Raw genomic sequence first — 23,506 nt, 5'->3', positions numbered from 1 at the left:
TCACATGGTCCACCATTGACGAACAGTCGCAGCCATGTACCATCTACACGATGCACAGTAGGAAATTGCCAGAGTTCCTTAGGCAGCACCTTCCAAACCCACAACCTCTACCATTTGAAGGGCAAGAGCAGCAGATACCTGGGAACCCCATCATCTGGAGGTTCCCCTCCAAGTCACTCACCATCCTGACTTGGAAATATATCACCATTCCTTCACTGTCACTAGGTCAAAATTCTGGAATTCCCTCACGAACAGCATTATTGTTACCTACACCACATGGACTGCAGTGGTTCAAGAAGGCAGCTCACCACCACCTCATGAAGGTCAACTAAGGATGGGCAATATATACTGGGCTAGCCAGTGACACTCGCATGTCATAAAATTAATTTTTGAAAACCTCCTCTTATTTCTATGTTTATTAAATATGGTAATTTAAGAATTAAAGCTCCTGTGTGTCAGTTGGAATGCATTGGTAGGATCATGAGCTGCAATCTTACGTCGATCATGAGCTGCATTCTTACGACTGTCATCTGATTAGAAAAGTTGTATCAGATCTGGTTTCTCGAGGTTTCCTTTGGCCTGAATTGGCAATGTTTGTAAAGGTGTTGCTTGACATACTTTTGAACATCACTAGTTTAAATTTGACAAATGTTTTTGACAGCACTATTTGGAGCACACCAGGAGAGTCCTGCTGCACGTATTCTGTAACACTTTGTAAGACATCAAATGATTAACAAAAAAAACTACCATATAGGAGTCTCCTCAGATATTGGCCGTTTCACATTCTGAAATCCCTCCCAACCATCCGTGCATTAGGTTTGATTTTGGTTAAGATAAGAATTGTTTATGTTTTGATTAGATTTGTGTCAAATGCTATTGAGTGATCCTGGAGCTTTACATAACATGACAGAGGACGGTTAAGTTTGAATTTGCCAGGTATGTGATCATAACCATGAATTTGGGCACGCCTAGTTGCTGATCTTCTCAGAAACATTAAAACTTATCCAATGTCCTCGGGTGTGAGAATGTAGGAAAGGTGTACATAATTCGAAGAAGGAAGAAAACCGTCCAAGTTAGATGAATGTACCATTGTTATTGTTTGGATCAGTCAGGAGTTTTAATGGTTTGTTAAATGTTGAGTTGAAATTGTAGGAAATGGGTTCAGATCAATTGAAAGAGTAACATTTATTTATATGAACATATTGAGATAAGTGGGTTATGTTTCCATTATAAATGAGAATAAAGATTTTTTTTGCACTTAGCGGTGTAAGGGGGTATTATTGTTTGTACCTACTGAGCTTTTTCTCACTTAAAAGCTTCTCTCCAGCATGCAAATTCAGCAATATGCTGCAATGGGATTTGAATTTTCGTGTAACTGACAAAATTGTTAATCATTACTCTGTTTTTATGCTTTTTACAAACTGACAGAGCAATGTTTACACTTCTTAATGGCTTCCTTTATGGTTGCTAATTGATTTGCTTCATTACCATATGCCATTAGGGTAGCGGAATGCAGTAAATGAGCTGTTTGATGCTCGAACATAATGAACTAATTGGGCTAATTAAAATCAATATGTGTGCCAATATCTAACCAGGAACTGGAATGCTACTTTTATCTGTGGAAGCCACCAACTCTGTAACTGAGATCTAATGCTGATTTATGAGTGCCTGATGATCATTAGTTGGAATAAATTGCTTGTAGCCGTAGAAACAGCATTATTCAAGTAGATGATGCTAAGTGCATTGTTAGGTCACCAATAAGGGCAAGCTTACATATGTTGTAGATTGTCACCTTAAACCTCCGTTCGTATATCAGACTGTTGATGTGAAAATTTACTTTATTGCTGGAACTGTTATTAGATGGTGTAAATTGTTTTGCATGATGGATTTCACTATGATGGTGAAATTTGAACAGGAAATTAAATTTTATAATATAGTACTTCCTAATTGAAATACAATTTACAAGCAACCTAATATCAGTAGTTGGGAAAATGCTGGAGTCTATTGTATAGGATGTGATAATAGGACACAAAGAAAATATTAGCGGGATTTAGACAAGTTGAGATGGATTTGTGAAAGGGAAATCATTTTTGACAAACCTACTGAGTTTTTGAGGACATAACTAGTAGACTAGATAAGGGTGAACCAGTGGATGTAGTGTATTTGGATTTTCAGAAAGCTGGTAAAGTTCCACATAAGAGGTTAGGATGCAAAATTAAAGCGCATGGGATTTGGTAATATATTGGCATGGATTGAGAATTGGTCAGACAGGAAAGAGAGAGGAGGGAATAAATGGGTCTTTTTTGAAGTGGCAGGCTATGACTAGTGGGATCCCACTGGGATCAGTGCTCAAACCTCAGCTATTCACAATATACATGACTGAATTGGATGTGGTAATCAAAAGTAATATTTCCAAGTTTGCTGACAACATGAAACTTGGAGGGAATGTGAGTGGTGAGGTGGATGTTAAGTTGAGTGAGTGGGCAAGTACATGGCAGATGAAGTATCAATATGAAGTTAACCACTTTGGACAGTGAAACAGAATGGCAGAGCACTATTTAAATGGTAAGAGATTGGGGAATGTTGACATACAAAAGGACAGGTGTATTGTACATTACATACACTGAAAGCAAACTTGTAGGTACGACAAAAAGTTAGGCAAATGATACTGTTGGCCTTCATTGCAAGAGGGATTGAGTACAGGAACAAGGACGTATTCATGCAGTTGTACAAGGCCTTGCTGAGACCACATCTGGAGAATAGTTTTGGGGCAGTTTTGGTCTCCTTATCTAAGAAAGGATACACTTGTCATTGAGGGAGTGTCATATAAGGAGATATTGGGTCGACGAGGCATGTACTCACTGGCATTTAGAAGAATGAGAGGGGATCAAATTGAAAGGTATAAAACCATGACTAGGCTAGACAGACTGGATGCGTTGTTTACTCTGGCTGGAGAATCTAGAACAAGGGGTCACAGCCTCTGGATACGGGGTAGGCCATTTAGGACAGAGATAAGAGGAAACGTCTTCACTCAGAGGGTGGTGAACCTGTGGAATTATCTACCACAGAAGGCTATGGAGGCCAAGTCACTGTATAGATTTAAGAAGGAGATAGTTAGATTTCTAGACTCTAAAGGCATCAAGAATATGTGGAATGCTTGGGAGTGTAGTGTGGCGTTGAGTACGAAGATCAGCCATGCTATTAAATGGCAGAGCAGGCTCGAAGGGCCAAGTGGCCTACTCATATTTTCTATGTTTCTATACATACCGGTAAGAGAAATACAAATAAAACAATATAGGCAAGTTACAACTGACAATACTTCTGAACTGTAGTTACATATCCCTATGCTAGCTGACTTGTTCAGTTACACTTTGCTTCAATAGGAATTTTGTCAATTTATGGCTGAGCTATGATGTTGTACTAATTTTGTAATATTAAAGCCTGTGCTCTTTGCAAAAATCAAAAAGGCACCATAAAACTTGTGAAAGTCTGAACAGTATACACTGAATCAATATTGGCTATGCTTTCTAATTGGAAAAGATCTCGGAAGAGTTAATCATTTAGAATATAATACCTCAGCTGAATCATCTGTTCCGGGTTGGAACGCCTGTATCACCACTTTTCAGACAGGCCTGACTCCTCCCATTGATTACATCCTCTGTACCCAAAGCATAGGCATTCTTTGGTCTCTTCTTACAAGATGTCCCTTGACTTGTTTTGCTAGGACCAGACACAATATTCCTCATAAATTATCAATACCCCAAGCTCCTTCAAATGTAAACAATATTCCATTGGCTATCTGTCTACAAATGGGTGGAACAGTGGTTAGCACAGTGCTAGGGACCTAGGTTTGACTCCGGCCTTGGGTGACTGTGGGGAGTTTGCACGTTCTCCCTGTGTCTGTGTGGGTTTCCTCCGGGTGCTCCAGTTTCCTCTCTCAGTCCCAAGATGTGCAGGTTAGTTGGATTGGCCATGCTAAATTGCCCCTTAATGTCCAAAATGTGCAGGTTAGACAGGGTTACGGGATAGGGCTGGGGAATGTGCCTAGGTGGGGTGCTCTTTCAGAGGGTCGGTGCGGACTCTATGGGCGAATGGCCTCCTTCTGTGCTGTAGGGACTCTATGGTTCTAAGTAAATATTTCTCAAGGTCTAATAGCAGAACACTTCACCTGCAAATCAATGATCTCACTTTTACAAAACCTTAGTCTAGGAGTCATACTTTCTGTACGCATTTTAACCCAGGTTTTAATAATACTGAAAAATATGAAATATGATTTCTTGTGTTCATTAAACAGAACAGGTAAGCTGAATAAGATGGGGTCCAGATCCCTAAGCTGAGGATGTATTCTTTCACAGGATGTGGGCATCATTGGCTAGGCCAGCATTTTTATTGCCCATCCCTAATTGTCCTTGATAAAGCGGTGGTGAACCACTGTAGTAGTTTATGTGATGTTGGTACACCCATGCCTGTGATGTTGGGGAAGGAGTTCCAGGATTTTTAATCAATGACAATGAAGGAGTGGCGATTATAGTTACAAATCAGATTGATTAATGGCTTGGGGCTGGTTCTGTTACTTGAAGATAACATTAGTTGAGGAGAATACAGAGATACAGGCTACTAGACTAGAAGGGCTGGAGGTTCATAAGGAGGAGGTGTTAGCAATTCTGGAAAGTGTGAAAATAGATAAGTCCCCTGGGCTGGATGGGATTTATCCTAGGATTCTCTAGGAAGCTGGGGAGGAGATTGCTGAGCCTTGGCTTTGATCTTTATGTCATCATTGTCTACAGGAATAGTGCCAGAAGACTGGAGGATAGCAAATGTTGTCCCCTTGTTCAAGAAGGGAGTAGAGCCAACCCCGGTAACAATAGACCAGTGAGCCTTACTTCTGTTGTGGGCAAAGTCTTGGAAAGGTTTATAAGAGATAGGATGTATAATCATCTGGAAAGGAATAATTTGATTAGAGATAGTCAACACGGTTTTGTGAAGGGTAGGTCGTGCCTCACAAACTTTATTGAGTTCTTTGAGAAGGTGACCAAACAGGTGGACGAGGGTAAAGCAGTTGATGTGGTGTATATGGATTTCAGTAAAGCGTTTGATAAGGTTCCCCACGGTAGGCTATTGCAGAAAATACGGAGGCAAGGGATTCAGGGTGATTTAGCAGTTTGGATCAGAAATTGGCTAACTGGGAGAAGACAAAGGGTGGTGGTTGATGGGAAATGTTCAGCCTGGAGTCCAGTTACTAGTGGTGTACCCCAAGGATCTGTTTTGGGGCCACTGCTGTTTGTCATTTTTATAAATGACCTGGAGGAGTGCGTAGAAGGATGGGTGAGTAAATTTGCAGATTACACTAAAGTCAGTGGAGTAGTGGACAGTGCGGAAGGATGTTACAAGTTACAAGATGAGCTGGCTGAGAGGTGGCAAATGGAGTTTAATGTAGAAAAGTGTGAGGTGATTCATTTTGGAAGGAATAACAGGAAGCAGAGTGCTGGGCTAATGGTAAGATTCTTGGTAGCGTGGATGAGCAGAGGGATCTCAGTGTCCATGTACATAGATCCCTGAAAGTTGCCACCCAGGTTGAGAGGGTGGTTAAGAAGGTGTACGGTGTGTTAGCTTTTACTGGTAGAGGGATTGAGTTTCGGAGCCATGAGGTCATGTTGCAGCTGTACAAAACTGGTGCGGCCGCATTTGATGTATTGCGTGCAATTCTGGTCACCGCATTATAGGAAGGATGTGGAAGCATTGGAAAGGGTGCAGAGGAGATTTACCAGAATGTTGCCTGGTATGGAGGGAAGATCTTATGAGGGGGGGCTGAGGGACTTGAGGCTGTTTTCGTTAGAGAGAAGAAGGTTAAGAGGTGACTTAATTGAGGCATACAAGATGATCAGAGGATTAGATAGGGTGGACAGTGAGAGCCTTTTTCCTCGGATGGTGATGTCTAGCACGAGGGGACTTAGCTTTAAATTGAGGGGAGATAGATATAGGACAGATGTCAGAGGTAGGTTCTTTACTCAGAGAGTAATAAGGGCGTGGAATGCCCTGCCTGCGACAGTAGTGGACTCGCCAACATTAAGGGCATTTAAATGGTCATTGGATAAACATATGGATGATAAGGGAATAGTGTAGATGGGCTTTAGAGTGGTTTCACAGGTCGGCGCAACATCGAGGGCCGAAGGGCCTGTACTGCGCTGTAATGTTCTATGTTCTATGTTAGCGGATCTAGCCCATCCAGTCTATTGGGAGAAAAGCTTTGGGGGTTCTGCAGACATGTGCCATTTTTGGTAAAGACCGTGTCTGTGGAAGTCGTGTTGCTTGTTGATGGAAGGAGAGGAACAAAGTTCTTTGTAAGGAAGACAGAGTTTTGAAGGATTTTAAGTGAATTTGATGGATGGACTGCTGAGCAATTTGTAATGTCTGTCTTAGTTGTATGTGCCATGTAATATGTAATTTATACTTAAATTGTATCTTTTTTTTAAATAATATTTTATTGAAAATTTTTGGTCAACCAACACAGTACATTGTGCATCCTTTACACAACATTATAACAATACAGATAATAATGACCTTTTTTATTTAAACAAGAACAAAAGAAAACAACAACAAATAAATAAATATTAAATAACAAAAATAAAAAAAAACTAGCCCTAATTGGCAACTGCCTTGTCTCAGGCCACACCCCCCACCCCCCAAGTTCTGGGCTGCTGCTGCTGCCTTCTTTGTTCTCCCCTATCTATCTTTCCGCAAGATATTCGACGAACGGTTGCCACCGCCTTGTAAACCCTTGAGCCGACCCCCTTAGGACGAACTTAATCCGCTCTAACTTTATGAACCCCGCCATATCATTTATCCAGGTCTCCACCCCCGGGGGCTTGGCTTCTTTCCACATTAGCAATATTCTGCGCCGGGCTACTAGGGACGCAAAGGCCAAAACTTCGGCCTCTTTCGCCTCCTGCACTCCCGGCTCTTGTGCAACCCCAAATATAGCCAACCCCCAGCTTGGTTCGACCCGGACTCCTACTACTTTCGAAAGCACCTTTGTCACCCCCATCCAAAACCCCTGTAGTGCCGGACATGACCAAAACATATGGGTATGATTCGCTGGGCTTCTCGAGCACCTCGCACACCTATCCTCCACCCCAAACAATTTACTGAGCCGTGTTCCAGTCATATGTGCCCTGTGTAATACCTTAAACTGAATCAGGCTTAGCCTGGCGCACGAGGACGACGAGTTTACCCTGTTTAGGGCATCTGCCCACATCCCCTCCTCAATCTCCTCCCCTAGCTCTTCTTCCCATTTCCCTTTTAGTTCGTCCATCATAGTCTCCCCTTCGTCTCTCATTTCCCTATATATATCCGACACCTTACCGTCCCCCACCCATTTCTTTGAGATGACTCTGTCCTGCACCTCTTGTGTCGGGAGCTGCGGGAATTCCCTCACCTGCTGCCTCGCAAAAGCCCTCAATTGCATGTACCTGAATGCATTCCCTTGGGGCAACCCATATTTCTCGGTCAGCGCTCCCAGACTCGCAAACTTCCCATCCACAAATAGATCTTTCAATTGCGTTATACCTGCTCTTTGCCACATTCCATATCCCCCATCCATTCCCCCCGGGGCAAACCTATGGTTGTTTCTTATCGGGGACCCCCCCAGTGCTCCGGTCTTTCCCCTATGTCGTCTCCACTGTCCCCAAATCTTCAGTGTAGCTACCACCACCGGACTCGTGGTATAGTTCCTTGGTGAGAACGGCAATGGGGCTGTCACCATAGCCTGCAGGCTGGTCCCCCTACAGGACGCCCTCTCTAATCTCTTCCACGCCGCTCCTTCCTCCTCTCCCATCCACTTACTCACCATTGAAATATTAGCGGCCCAATAATACTCACTTAGGCTCGGTAGTGCCAGCCCCCCCCTATCCCTACTACGCTGTAAGAATCCCTTCCTCACTCTCGGAGTCTTCCCGGCCCAAACAAAACCCATAATACTCTTTTCTATCCTTTTGAAAAAAGCCTTCGTGATCACCACCGGGAGACACTGAAACACAAAAAGGAATCTCGGGAGGACCACCATCTTAACTGCCTGCACCCTCCCTGCCATTGACAATGCTACCATGTCCCATCTCTTGAAATCTTCCTCCATCTGTTCCACCAACCGCGTCAAATTTAGCCTGTGCAATGTGCCCCAATTCTTAGCTATCTGGATCCCCAGGTAACGAAAGTCTCTTGTTACCTTCCTCAACGGTAGGTCTTCTATTTCTCTACTCTGCTCCCCTGGATGCACCACAAACAGCTCACTCTTTCCCATGTTCAATTTATACCCTGAAAAATCCCCAAACTCCCCAAGTATCCGCATTATTTCTGGCATCCCCTCCGCTGGATCCGCCACATATAGTAGCAGATCATCCGCATATAAAGATACCCGGTGTTCTTCTCCTCCCCTAAGTATTCCCCTCCATCCCTTGGAACCTCTCAGCGCTATCGCCAGGGGCTCAATCGCCAGTGCAAACAGCAATGGGGACAGAGGACATCCCTGCCTTGTCCCTCTGTGGAGCCGAAAATATGCCGATCCCCGTCCATTCGTGACCACACTCGCCACTGGGGCCCTATACAACAGCTGCACCCATCTAACATACCCCTCTCCGAACCCAAATCTCCTCAACACCTCCCACAGATAATCCCACTCCACTCTATCAAATGCTTTCTCGGCATCCATCGCCACTACTATCTCCGTTTCACCCTCTGGTGGGGCCATCATCATTACGCCTAACAACCTCCGTATGTTCGTGTTCAGCTGTCTCCCCTTCACAAACCCAGTTTGGTCCTCATGAACCACCCCCGGGACACATTCCTCTATTCTCATTGCCATTACCTTGGCCAAGACCTTGGCATCTACATTGAGGAGGGAGATTGGTCTGTAGGACCCGCATTGTAGCGGATCCTTTTCCTTCTTTAAAAGAAGCGATATCGTTGCTTCTGACATAGTCGGGGGCAGTTGTCCCCTTTCCTTTGCCTCGTTGAAGGTCCTCGTCAGTAGCGGGGCGAGCAAGTCCAAATATTTTCTGTAAAATTCAACTGGGAATCCGTCCGGTCCCGGGGCCTTTCCCGTCTGCATGTTCCTAATTCCTTTCACCACTTCTTCTACCGTGATCTGTGCTCCCAATCCCATCCTTTCCTGCTCTTCCACCTTGGGAATTTCCAGCCGATCCAAAAACTCCATCATTCTCTCCCTCCCATCCGGGGGTTGAGCTTCATACAATTTTTTATAAAATGTCTTGAACACTTCATTCACTCTCTCCGCTCCCCGCTCCGTCTCTCCATCTTCGTCTCTCACCCCCCCTATTTCCCTCGCTGCTCCCCTTTTCCTCAATTGGTGTGCCAGCAATCTGCTCGCCTTCTCTCCATATTCATACTGTACACCCTGCGCCTTCCTCCATTGTGCCTCTGCAGTGCCTGTGGTCAGCAAGTCAAATTCCACATGCAGCCTTTGCCTTTCCCTATACAGTCCCTCCTCCGGTGCTTCCGCATACTGTCTGTCCACCCTCAAAAGTTCTTGCAACAACCGCTCCCGTTCCTTACTCTCCTGCTTCCCTTTATGTGTCCTTATTGATATCAGCTCCCCCCTAACCACCGCCTTCAACGCCTCCCAGACCACTCCCACCTGAACCTCCCCATTGTCATTGAGTTCCAAGTACTTTTCAATGCATCCCCTCACCCTTAAGCACACCCCCTCATCCGCCATTAGTCCCATATCCATTCTCCAGGGTGGACGCCCTCTTATTTCCTCCCCTATCTCCAAGTCTACCCAGTGTGGGGCATGATCCGAAATGGCTATAGCCGTATATTCCGTTCCCCTCACCCTCGGGATCAATGCCCTACCCAACACAAAAAAGTCTATGCGTGAATAGACTTTATGGACATAGGAGAAAAACGAGAACTCCTTACTCCTAGGTCTACTGAATCTCCACGGGTCCACCCCTCCCATCTGCTCCATAAAATCCTTAAGCACCTTGGCTGCTGCCGGCCTCCTACCAGTCCTGGACTTCGACCTATCCAGCCTTGGTTCCAACACCGTGTTAAAGTCTCCCCCCATTATCAGCTTTCCGGTCTCTAGGTCTGGGATGCGTCCTAGCATTCGCCTCATAAAATTGGCATCGTCCCAATTCGGGGCATACACGTTTACCAACACCACCATCTCTCCCTGTAATTTGCCACTCACCATCACGTATCTGCCCCCGTTATCCGCCACTATAGTCTTTGCCTCGAACATTACCCGCTTCCCCACTAATATAGCCACCCCCCTGTTTTTCGCATCCAGCCCCGAATGGAACACCTGCCCTACCCATCCTTTGCGCAACCTAACCTGATCTATCAGTTTCAGGTGCGTTTCCTGTAACATGACCACATCTGCTTTAAGTTTCTTAAGGTGTGCGAGTACTCGTGCCCTCTTTATCGGCCCGTTAAGCCCCCTCACGTTCCACGTGATCAGCCGAGTTGGGGGGCTTCCCACCCCCCCCCCCTTGCCGGTTAGCCATCATCTTTTTCCAGCTTCTCGCCCAGTTCCCACGCGGCTGTATTTCTCCCAGACGGTGCCCCCCCGCCCATCCTTTCCCGCACCCACTCCCCCCTTTCCCCAGCAGCAGCAACCCAGTAATTCCCCCCTCCCCCCCCCCCCCCCGCTAGACCCCCCGCTAGCGTAATTACTCCCCCCATGTTGCTCCCAGAAGTCAGCAAACTCTGGCTGACCTCGGCTTCCCCCCGTGATCACGGCTCGCCCCGTGCGGTGCCCCCTCCTTCCTACTTCTCTATTCCCGCCATAATTATCATAGCGCGGGAACCAAGCCCGCGCCTCTCCCTCGGCCCCGCCTCCCATGGCCAACGCCCCATCTCCTCTCCCTCCCCACCTCCCCCCATCACCACCTGTGGGAGAAAGAAAAGTTACCATACCGCAGGATTAATCATACAATCCCTCTTCGCCCCCCCCCCCCCCCACTCGTCCCACCACTTTGTCCAAACGTTCATTTTCGTAGTCCAATCATTCCAATTTTTCTTCTACAATAAAAGTCCACGCTTCATCCGCCGTCTCAAAGTAGTGGTGCCTCCCTTGATATGTGACCCACAGTCTTGCCGGTTGCAGCATTCCAAACTTTATCTTTTTTTTGTGAAGTACCGCTTTGGCCCGATTAAAGCTCGCCCTCCTTCTCGCCACCTCCGCACTCCAATCTTGATAGACGCGGATCACCGCGTTCTCCCATTTACTACACCGAGTTTTCTTCGCCCATCTAAGGACCATTTCTCTATCCTTAAAACGGAGAAATCTCACCACTATGGCTCTGGGAGCTTCTCCTGCTCTCGGTCCTCGCACCATAACTCGGTATGCTCCCTCCACCTCCAACGGACCCGTCGGGGCCTCCACTCCCATTAACGAGTGCAGCATCGTGCTCACATATGCCCCGACGTCCGCCCCCTCCACACCTTCAGGAAGGCCAAGAATCCTCAAGTTGTTCCTCCTTGCGTTATTTTCCAGTGCCTCCAACCTCTCCACAGATCGTTTCTGGTGTGCCTCCTGTATCTCCGACTTCACCACCAGGCCCTGTATGTCGTTTTCATTCTCTGCTGCTTTCGCCTTCACGACCCGAAGCTCCTGCTCCTGGGTCTTTTGTTCCTCTTTCAGCCCTTCAATCGCCTGTAATATCGGGGCCAACAACTCTTTCTTCATTTCCTTTTTTATCTCCTCCACGCAGCGTTTCAAAAACTCTTGTTGTTCAGGGCCCCATATGAAACTGCCACCTTCCGACGCCATCTTGGTTTCTGCTTGCCTTCCTTGCCGTTGTTCCAAAGGATCCGCTGCAATCCGGCCACTTTCCTCTCCTTTTTCCATCCGTGTCCAGGGGGAACACCCTTCTGGTTTACCGCACGGTGTTTTCAGCCGTTAAAATTGCCGTTGGGGCTCCTATCAAGAGCCCAAAAGTCCGTTTCACAGGGAGCTGCCGAAACGTGCGACTCAGCTGGTCATCGCCGCACCCGGAAGTCCTCCTTAAATTGTATCTTATGATCAACCACAATTTGCTTGTGAATTCTTGTTTAACTTGTTGATTCTGTTTCTTATAGTATATAAGGTAATTTAAGATTGTATTTCGTGTTTACTTTGCTTGACTCCTGGGGTGGAATTCTCCCCTACCCGGCGGGGCAGGGGGTCCCGGCGGGATGGAGTGGCGTGAACCACTCCGGTATCGGGCCACCCCAAAGGTGCGGATTTCTCCTTTAGGGGCCAAGCCCTCACCTTTAGGGGCGAGACCTGTGCCGGAGTGGTTGCCGTCCCGCCGGCTGCCGTGGAAGGCCTTTGGTGCCATGCCAGCCGGGGCTGAAGGGACTCCGCCGGCCGGCGGAAGTCCGCGCATGCGCGGGAGCGTCAGCGGCTGCTGACGTCATCCCCGCGCATGCGCTGGGGGGGGTTTACCTCCGCGTCGGCCATCGCGGAGGCTAATGGCCGACCCGGAGGGGAAAGAGTGCCCCCACGGCACAGGCCTGCCCGCGGATTGGTGGGCCCCGATCGCGGGCCAGACCACTGGGGGGGGAACCCCCCGGAGCCCGCTCGCGCCGCTTGGTCCCGCCGGTAAGGGAGGTGATTTAATTCACGCCGGCGAGACCGGCATTACAGCAGCGGGACTTCGGCCCATCGCGTGCCAGGGGAGCCCGCCGACCGGCGCGATTCCCGCCCCCGCCGAATGTCCGCTGCCGGAGAATTCGGCGGCTGGTGGGGAAGGGATTAACGCCCCCCCCCCCCCCCGGCGATTCTCCGACCTGGTGGGGGGTCGGAGAATCCCGTACCAACAGAGTAAAATTCTCTGCTGAAAATCGTGGAATTTTCTGGTTGCATTCTTTTAATAACTAACTGGGATTTCAAATTAAGTTTTTCAGCAAAACGTTGATGGTGTCTACCAAGGTTGTAACACCATTAAAACCTGCTGCTGGTTAGTCTCTCGCATTCTATTTTCCACAAACTTGAGGTCACCCAAAACATTGTTGTCCATGTCCGAACTCACTTCTAAGTCCCTTTCCCCTATCACCCTGGCCTTACTGACCTACATTGGGTTCCAATCCAAGAATTATGTTAATTTAAAAACGCTCATCCTTTTAAAAACGTGCCATGGGCCGGTCTCTCCCTGCTCTAATTTCCTCCAGCCCACAACCGCTCGAGGTGTCTGTGCCCTTCTAATTTTGGTCTCTTGAGCATTCCTGATTTTAATTACTCCACTATTTTAAAAAAATATATATTTTTTTCCAGTTGAGGGACAATTTTAGCGTGGCCAATCCGCCTACCCTGCACATCTTTGGGTTGTGGGGTTAGACCCATGCAGACACGGAGTATGTGCAAACTCCACATGGATAGTGACCTGGGGCCTGGATCGACCTGGGTCCGCAGCGCCGTGAGGCAACAGTGCTAACCACTGCCCCACTGTGCCGCCCAATTTCTCCAATATTGATCGTCTTGCATTCAGTCGCTTCGGCCCTACGCTTTGGAATACCTTCCTATCTCTCTACCTCATTTTCTTCTGTTAAATACATCTTCATACTACTTTGATCAGACTTGTAGTCACCTGACCTAATATCTCCTTATGAGACTTGGTGCCATATTTTGTTTCATAATGCTTGGGTGAAGTGGCCTGTGATGTTTTATTGCGTTAAAAACAGTATATAAATTTAAGCTGTTATTTTTATGTGAACTTAAATTAGGATAAAGGTAGAAACCAACTTTAATTGCACTTAGCAAATCACAGCAGGGTTGTTTCCTTTTTAATTCAGTGATAAACTCCCAGCTGAATTTGTGTATCTTTTAAGGGAAGAAATGTGAAATTGTGAAGAGAAATTTAAGAAGCTAACTATGGGAAACTACTCATACGGTACAGTAGCACCGTGGTTAGCACTGCTGCTTCACAGCGCCAGGGTCCCAGGCTTGGGTCACTGTCTGTGTGGAATCTGCACATTCTCCTCGTGTCTGTGTGGGTTTCCTCTGGGTGCTCCGGTTTCCTCCCACAAGTCCCGAAAGACGTGCTATTAGATAATTTGGACATTCTGAATTCACCCGAACAGGTACTGGGCATGGCGACTAGGGGCTTTAATATTTGGCAAAAAAGGACTGACTATTGAGGAACATCACTCTCTGAAAAATAGCAACTCACATAAAATCCATTTTGACAACTTCCACTGCATTACTTTCTTCAACCTTTTCTGTCATTTCAGCAAAAAAATCAATTAGATTAGTCAAGCATGATCTGCCTTTTGCAAATCTGTGCTTGCCCTCCTCAATTAACTCAGATTCCTCTAGTGCTTGTTGATTTATTTCCCTGATTATAGTTTCTAAAACCTTACTATTGATGTTAAAGGAGATGGCCTGTAAATGCCAAGACTTTCCTTAAATCCTTTCTTGAATAAGGATTTTACATGTGTCACTCTCCAATCCTCTGGCACCCATTCCTAGGGAAGGTTGGAAGATTATGCAAGCCTGTCCCATCCTCTCTTCCTTCAACAACGTGATGCAAGCCATCCGGACCAAGTGACTTAGCTACCATAAGTAATGCCAGTCTTTCCAGTACCACCTTCCTTTCAATTTTCACCCTATCCACTGCCTTCATTATCTCTGCTTCTACTGATATTTTGTCAGATTCCTCCTCTTTAATGAACACCGATACAAAGAACTCAAGTATCCTACCCTTGCCCTGCATCTGTAAGTATGAAATTAAAATCGTTTATTGTAGGCTTCAAATGAAGTTACTGTGAAAAGCCCCTAGTCGCCACATTCCGGCACCTGTTCGGGGAGGCTGGTACGGGAATTGAACCATGCTACTGGCCTGCCTTGGTCTGCTTTAAAAGCCAGCTCTTTAGCCCTGTGCTAAACCTTCTATGTGCTTAATAGGGTCCACTGCACGTCTTACTACCTGTTACTACTCTTACTACTCTCTTGCAGAGGCGATTCATGTTGGAAGAAAGAAAGTGGAGAGACAGAATTAAATAAAGGGAGAAACACTAAAGGCAGTGCAGAAACAAAGGGACCTCGATGTGCATAAGTCATTAAAGGGCATGTTGAGAGAACAGTTAATAAAGAATATTTTATGTCTGCTAGGTTTTATTAAGATAGAGATTGAGTACAAGAGTAAGGAAGTCATGTTGAACTTGCATAAAACACTCATTAGACCTCATTTGGAATGCTGCGTCCAGTTCTGGATGCCATACTTGAAGAAAGATGTGAAGAGAGTACAGAGGAGATTTACAAGAATGATTCCCGGGATAAACAGCTGTAGGCATGAGGACAGATTGGAAGGTTTAGGTTTGTTTCCCTTGTAGAAAAGAAGGCTGAGAGGAGATTTGATAGAGCTGTTCAACATCCTGAGGGGTATGGACAGTAAATAGTGAGAAATTGTTTGTCTCAAGAGACCATCAAGAACAAAGAACAACAAAGAACAAAGAAATGTACAGCACAGGAACAGGCCCTTCGGCCCTCCAAGCCCGTGCCGACCATGCTGCCCGACTAAACTACAATCTTCTACACTTCCTGGGTCCGTATTCTTCTATTCCCATCCTATTCATATATTTGTCAAGATGCCCCTTAAATGTCCCTATCGTCCCTGCTTCCACTACCTCCTCCGGTAGCGAGTTCCAGGCACCCACTACCCTCTGCGTAAAAAACTTGCCTCGTACATCTACTCTAAACCTTGCCCCTCTCACCTTAAACCTATGCCCCCTAGTAATTGACCCCTCTACCCTAGGGAAAAGCCTCTGACTATCCACTCTGTCTATGCCCCTCATAATTTTGTATACCTCTATCAGGTCTCCCCTCAACCTCCTTCGTTCCAGTGAGAACAAACCAAGTTTATTCAACCGCTCCTCATAGCTAATGCCCTCCATACCAGGCAACATTCTGGTAAATCTCTTCTGCACCCTCTCTAAAGCCTCCACATCCTTCTGGTAGTGTGACGACCAGAATTGAACACTATACTCCAAGTGTGGCCTAACTAAGGTTCTATACAGCTGCAACATGACTTGCCAATTCTTATACTCAATGCCCCGGCCAATGAAGGCAAGCATGCCGTATGCCTTCTTGACTACCTTCTCCACCTGTGTTGCCCCTTTCAATGACCTGTGGACCTGTACTCCTAGATCTCTTTGACTTTCCATACTCTTGAGGGTTCTACCATTCACTGTATAATCCCTACCTGCATTAGACCTTCCAAAATGCATTACCTCACATTTGTCCGGATTAAACTCCATCTGCCATCTCTCCGCCCAAGTCTCCAGACAATCTAAATCCTGCTGTATCCTCCGACAGTCCTCATCGCTATCCGCAATTCCACCAATCTTTGTGTCGTCTGCAAACTTACTAATCAGACCAGTTACATTTTCCTCCAAATCATTTATATATACTACAAAGAGCAAAGGTCCCAGCACTGATCCCTGTGGAACACCACTGGTCACAGCCCTCCAATTAGAAAAGCATCCCTCCATTGCTACTCTCTGCCTTCTATGGCCTAGCCAGTTCTGTATGCACCTTGCCAGCTCACCCCTGATCCCGTGTGACTTCACCTTTTGTACTAGTCTACCATGAGGGACCTTGTCAAAGGCCTTACTGAAGTTCATATAGACAACATCTACTGCCCTACCTGCATCAATCATCTTAGTGACCTCCTCAAAAAACTCTATCAAGTTAGTGAGACACGACCTCCCCTTCACAAAACCGTGCTGCCTCTCACTAATACGTCCATTTGCTTCCAAATGGGAGTAGATCCTGTCTCGAAGAATTCTCTCCAGTAATTTCCCTACCACTGAAGTAAGGCTCACCGGCCTGTAGTTCCCGGGATTATCCTTGCTACCCTTCTTAAACAGAGGAACAACATTGGCTATTCTCCAGTCCTCCGGGACATCCCCTGAAGACAGCGAGGATCCAAAGATTTCTGTCAAGGCCTCAGCAATTTCCTCTCCAGCCTCCTTCAGTATTCTGGGGTAGATCCCATCAGGCCCTGGGGACTTATCTACCTTAATATTTTTTAAGACACCCAACACCTCGTCTTTTTGGATCACAATGTGACCCAGGCTATCTACACCCCCTTCTCCAGACTCAACATCTACCAATTCCTTCTCTTTGGTGAATACTGATGCAAAGTATTCATTTAGTACCTCGCCCATTTCCTCTGGCTCCACACATAGATTCCCTTGCCTATCCTTCAGTGGGCCAACCCTTTCCCTGGCTACCCTCTTGCTTTTTATGTACGTGTAAAAAGCCTTGGGATTTTCCTTAACCCTATTTGCCAATTACTTTTCGTGACCCCTTCTAGCCCTCCTGACTCCTTGCTTAAGTTCCTTCCTACTTTCCTTATATTCCACGCAGGCTTCGTCTGTTCCCAGCCTTTTAGTCCTGACAAATGCCTCCTTTTTCTTTTTGACGAGGCCTACAATATCACTCGTCATCCAAGGTTCCCGAAAATTGCCGTATTTATCTTTCTTCCTCACAGGAACATGCCGGTCCTGTATTCCTTTCAACTGCCACTTGAAAGCCTCCCACATGTCAGATGTTGATTTGCCCTCAAACATCCACCCCCAATCTATGTTCTTCAGTTCCCGCCTAATATTAGAACTAGAAGGCACAGATTCAAAATAATGGTCAAAAGGAGCGCGCTGTGAGGAAAATATTTTTTCACCTTGAGGTGATGAAAGGGTGGTGGAGGCAGGTTCGATCGAGGTACTGAAGAGAGAATGGGATTGCTATCTGAAAAGGAAGAATGTGCAAGGTTATGGGGATAAGTTAAGGGAGTGGGATTAGTTGGAATGCTCTTTCAGCAAGCCAGTGCAGGCTCGATGGGCCGAATGCTCCTTTCCACACTGTAGAAATTCTGTGATAGACTATCTTCGTTACCAAGGGTTATAGCATTCAGGTAAGCTGTAAGGACTGCTCCAAACGGAATTTGGTCAGTATAACCACTTTCCTTCTGGACACGTGTGCAAGCTGGCCCTAAATTTGGCAGCGGAAATGAGAGAATACTTGGTGCATGGGATGGAGAAAATTCACACTGGTACCATTAGAAATGCTTTAATCTTGTTGTTCAGGTGCACTGTTATAGCCGAGAAGAGGAAGCTTTCCTATTTTTCTGTGTAATGTCATATCTTTCCTTCCATTCTTGATTACATTGTGTAAATATTTAGCATGTTATGTAATCAGTGCAATAGAAAATATATGAGAGTTAAACTCCAGATCTTGCATCATGCTTCCCATTTCAATTATCGTCATTGGTCAAATATCGGTGAAGTTTCAATAACTGTCCACAGCATGTCCATTGCTCTTCCATTGAATTGTGCTGTAGCTATGTCATGGTTTGTAGTTTGAGGAGTACCATTGGGTAATTTAAGGATTAACTCCTCTGTCTTTTGATATTTTCCACGATAAAGACCCCCTGGGCACTTATCTGCCTGAACACGTCATTTTCTGGAGATAGCCAGGGTATTGAACCATTGCCTGATGCTTTGTGTTGATTGGTCATATAGCACTGTGTACTACTATCATGGTGACATGGTTCAATGCTTGATCTGACACCAGTGCCTTTCAGTAGTCCTGTGCAATAACATGGTTAAAGGTATTCCTTGACAGGTGGCACAAATTTAGCAGGGTCAATGTGTCAGGGATTACCAACACTGGAAGTATGTAAGGTTTGAGTATTGTGTGGTCCTGATGTGTATAGGTGGGCAAGGTGCTCCAAACCCACTATCATGCAGAAAGTGAGCCAGATGGGCTTTGGTCTTTTTAAAAATGTTTTTATTCTCCTTTTTCACAATTTTCTTCAAAATGTACCCCCACCAATAAACAGTAAACCGTAACGGATACAATGTCAAATCTCTTATTAACAACAGGGCGTTAGTCTTTTTTGCATAGAATGTCATATGAACTTAGCAATTGTTATCTGTAGATATTTTGTTTTATGGCATCCTAATCAATACCAAAGCAAATGTCGTCCATGGAATTCCATGGACCAGATCTGTAGATAAAAATGTTTTGAATGCTTAAGAGGAAAGTAGCTTGAGTTTCTTCTAACCATAATTCCCTTTCTTTTTATGCACTCTAGTTTTATTCCCTTAACTTGAGGAGTATTCCATTGGAGCAAGTTACAAAACCAGCACTTCATAGTTTAACCACGTAAGTCTAGAGTTACAGAGATTTTGTCTGGCTCAAGTCAAGCTGTGTAACCTGCTGGCCTCGCTAAGTGTTTGAATGAAAAGAAATGGGTGGAACCTTTGTCACGCATGTTGTATATTGCTGTATCAAACACTTATTGGCCTAACAGGTGATCGTTATAAGGACTGCTGGAGGCTGCATATTTGTTTTCTTTGTCCTTCCAGAAGAAGTGGGCGTGATCTTCTCGAGTCCACAAGGAACTTTGAAACTCTCCTGGTTTATTTCTTTGACCCTGCCTGGGATCTCCTTCTTCCTACCCTCGACTTGACGTATCTCTTGGTCAGCCCAAGAGCAAGTTAATCTCCCTCAACAGCGTGCTTCAGCAGAACACCTGTTTGGTCCAATTATTTGTTGGCATAATTTTAATAAAGCCTAATGCTGGATTTCACTTGGCTCTCAATCTGACAAGTTTTGGACAGCATTTGAACCCCCCCGCCCCCATAACTGTTGATCAGTTTCCAGGCAGTCAAGAGTGCTTCAGTGGTGTCTTGCAATTTTAACATTTATTTTCATTAGGTGAAACACTGAAAGGGCATGCTTCCATCAGTAATTCAATTGTTAATTGCAGTATGCAGAAGTTGCTAGTCCAGTTATGCTGCCTACTTTGTAATGCACCATATTCATGTAAGATCAGTTAATATAACAACAGGCAGATTAATATTAAATTATTGAAGTATTTGTTGTGGTCTGAAACCATGGAGCCTTCCCTGTTGTTTAGCCTTTTTTCAACTGGGTAAGGTTTTGACATCTGCTGTTTTGGAACAGTTGTCAGCAGCAGGGTAGCTGCTTTCAGTAGCAGTTGACTGGATGGCTGCATGCCAGCTGTACCATCTGTGAACTTGACATTTCCTTCTAATTAACAGAGGGGTTAATTGTTTTGGCAGGCTCAAGTGTAGTGTCTAACATTACCCAAGGGAGATTTGTACAAGTGCAGGAGTGGCAGGGAACTGGGGATGGTGGAGCTAACATTCTGTTGTCAGACAGTGGTTAACAGCAACTGATGGTTTTACTGGCTAGGCACTTGCAATAAGGTTGAACAATTTTTCTGATGAATTATGCCAGGCTGTGGTAATGATGTAGAAGGAATTGAGTTTAGCAATGCAAAGACCACTGCCTCGAGGCAATTGTGGGAGACCAATTTGCATGCTATTACTGCATATTCATACCTAATTTTGTTCGGCTATGCTAATAGAATAAAATGACAGTACGAAAAGCCTAACATCGAGCCTATGGCCAACATAGCTTTTGAGTTTCCTTTTTGTTTTAACACTGATCATTTGGATAAAGATCCAGCATCATTTTTTAGTCCTACAACATAATTTGTAAAGCTGTATTACAATGAACAAAGAACAAAGAAATGTACAGCACAGGAACAGGCCCTTTGGCCCTCCAAGCCCGTGCCGACCGTGCTGCCCGACTAAACTACAATCTTCTACACTTCTTGGGTCCGTATCCCTCTATTCCCATCCTATTCATGTATTTGTCAAGATGCCCCTTAAATGTCACTATCGTCCCTGCTTCCACCACCACTTCCGGTAGCGAGTTCCAGGCACCCACTACCCTCTGTGTAAAAAAAACTTGCCTCGTGCATCTACTCTAAACCTTGCCCCTCTCACCTTAAATCTATGCCCCCTAGTAATTGACCCCTCTACTCTGGGGAAAAGCCTCTTGACTATCCACTAAATTTATTAAACCTCAGAATAAATTTAGTGGATAGTCAGAGGCTTTTCCCCAGAAATGGTAAAGGACAATTGCCATCTTTAAGTGAGCCACCTGACTCACTAAATGTTCTTATGTGAACAACAAAAAAATCCAAACCCTTCTTGAAAAAAAATCAGTAAATATAACAGTTGAGTAGGATCGTCAAGAAATCTCTTTATTTGGGCTCAAGAAGGAAATTCTACCATGGTATATCATTAAAAAATTAATGTTACGAGAAGCATTGAAAATGTAAAAAGCGTCATTGAAAATGTAGAGGGTGGTACTGCAGATGCTGCCTTTGGCACCGATGATGAAATATTCAGAGTATTAACAAACATTGATATTTTGATCCTGAGGATTTTGACAGAGACACTGAGGAGGTATATGATTAATAGAAATCACATGGGAAAAATTGTAAATCTAATTAAACTAGAATCAAGTATAATAAACAAAAGCAAATTAACTGCAAAAAAAAGTCAAGTATAATTTTGTGTGAATTTAGGTATGTGTTTCATATTTGTGGGACTAATATTGTTCATTACAATAATTGTGAAGGATATTAATTGTTGCATGAAATATTAATTATTGAATGAAAGCTGTTCGATATTTGGTCCATAGGAAAAATATTTCTGCTTATTACCTCATGAAAGAGTGTTTTGTTTTCAAATTCTTATTTTTTTATTTTAATCGCTCGATTTAAGAAATAGGAGCGGGAATAGGCCATTCGGTGCATCAAGGATTTCCCAGACAAAGGACTGGTAGCCCACCTTTTACATTAATAAAATTGACAACACACACATTACTTAGATCTTCATGGTTCCTATTTTATTTCTGACTTAATTTGGTTATTAGTAATGTGATACGACATAAAGCTTACAATGTTGAGCTCACCATTAAAGATTTGCTTTCATTATAGGGTTTTGTCTGTTTTTTAATCTTTGCTTAAAATTATGCCCAGAAACCTTGAGGTTCCGCGCAACATAGCAAAATCATGCAATAAAAAAGATGTAATTGTGATAAAGTAACTTGCATTTTGTTTTTTTTTGTTTTTACAATTTTTTTTCATGTGCTGTTAGTAAATATCAACATGTTATTGGTAGTTAATTACATTTTATTTTGGCTGTGAACTGTATATTTGTACCCAACAGAAAGAAATCGGAGAAGATTTTGAAACCCCACTTGGAAAGCCTAAAATCTCATTTGGTAGCTGGAGATCAAATGGCTCCGAGGTTTTCTGAGGAATTAAAAGAAGTGTTGTGTGAAGATGAACAAAGTAATGTTGAGGTATGCTTAATTATGCTGTTGAAAGGAAATTACTTGCACCAGAAAGTGCTTGAATACTCTGCAAAAGTTAGCCTCTGGAGAGAACAGATAAGTTAATGAATGGTGTCTATTCCTATTTGCCACAATTTACAGGGAATTTGTAGTAGCCAGAGACAGGGCAAGCAGAAAAAAAAGCAAATCAGCCAATCCAATTGAAGAATTCTCACAGACAACAAACCAGAAAGTAAAAAGCAGAGAATATAAATCATAATGGGCCATAACCTCCGGACTTCCCAGTGTTGGATTTGAGAGGTTCCTCTCAGAACTTCCCAGGTCAGCATTTGCATGGCAATTGTCCAAAGCACTATCTTCCCCACGCAATTGTGCTGCACTGTGAACCATCCGAAAAGGCGATTTCAATCGCTAACTTTGGATGGTTCCGCCAGGGTTAGGCCCCCCCGCAAAGCCAAATCCTACCAATGTAGCTGAGACCTTCACCTTCTCCCTGGCCTGTCAGTTTCAGAATTGGACAATTTGTTTTTCAGGACCAAAGGGATTGTTCAGTAGTTATTACTTAGTTAATCATTTAAAAACATAGTTACTCCTGATTGAAAAAGGTTTAACATTTTAATTGGTTTTCCAGTGAGAATAGTGTACAGTATAAATAGTTGTAGTTCATATCAAATCAGTAATTTCTAATAATTCCTTCAGCGAAGACTGGAACAGTGCGCACAAGGAGGTCCTGGGTATCGCTGACGGTAACTCTTTTTAAAAAAAAAAATATATTTTATTCAAGTTTTTTGACCAAACATAACAATACGTAGTGTTTCTTTTACACAACAATAAAGCAATATAAATAACCGTGGCCATTTTTAAACAAATAAATAAGTAATATATAAACAAAAACAAAAAACAAAACTAAATGGCAACTGCCTTGTCCAAAATAAATACTCTCCAAAAATACAATCCAACAATCCAATATACAATTACATATACCAAATACCTATACATATACAATAACATCCCTGAGAGTCCGTCCGATTCCTCTCTCCCCCCCCCCCCCCCGGGTTGCTGCTGTTATCTACTTCTTTTCCATTCCCTCTATCTTTCTGTGAGGTAGTCGACGAACGGTTGCCACCGCCTGGTGAACCCCTGAGCCGAACCCCTTAACACAAACTTAATCCGTTCTAACTTTATGAACCCTGCCATATCGTTTATCCAGGTCTCCACACCCGGGGATTTGGCTTCCTTCCACATTAACAATATCCTGCGCCGGGCTACAAGGGACGCAAAGGCCAACACGTCAGCCTCTCTCGCCTCCTGCACTCCTGGCTC

At 44.6% G+C, this 23,506-nt stretch overlaps 1 protein-coding gene across 6 annotated transcripts in view; it reads left to right on the top strand.

Annotated features, from left to right (window-relative positions):
* LOC140385401 (uncharacterized) overlaps positions 1-23,506 on the top strand; it is a 649,931-nt gene that overhangs the window by 31,724 nt on the left and 594,701 nt on the right. For all 6 annotated transcript variants that reach the window (XM_072467513.1, XM_072467511.1, XM_072467516.1 and 3 more), the window contains 2 exons: positions 19,098-19,168; positions 22,057-22,192. In XM_072467513.1, coding sequence (XP_072323614.1) covers positions 19,098-19,168; positions 22,057-22,192 — 207 coding nt within the window. The remainder of the gene's footprint in view (positions 1-19,097; positions 19,169-22,056; positions 22,193-23,506) is intronic.

Source organism: Scyliorhinus torazame, chromosome 11 (genome assembly GCF_047496885.1).
Source record: "Scyliorhinus torazame isolate Kashiwa2021f chromosome 11, sScyTor2.1, whole genome shotgun sequence".
Lineage (NCBI taxonomy): Eukaryota > Metazoa > Chordata > Chondrichthyes > Carcharhiniformes > Scyliorhinidae > Scyliorhinus > Scyliorhinus torazame.
Note: the sequence above shows the minus strand (reverse complement) of the source record. Positions and strands in the feature narration are given on the sequence as shown.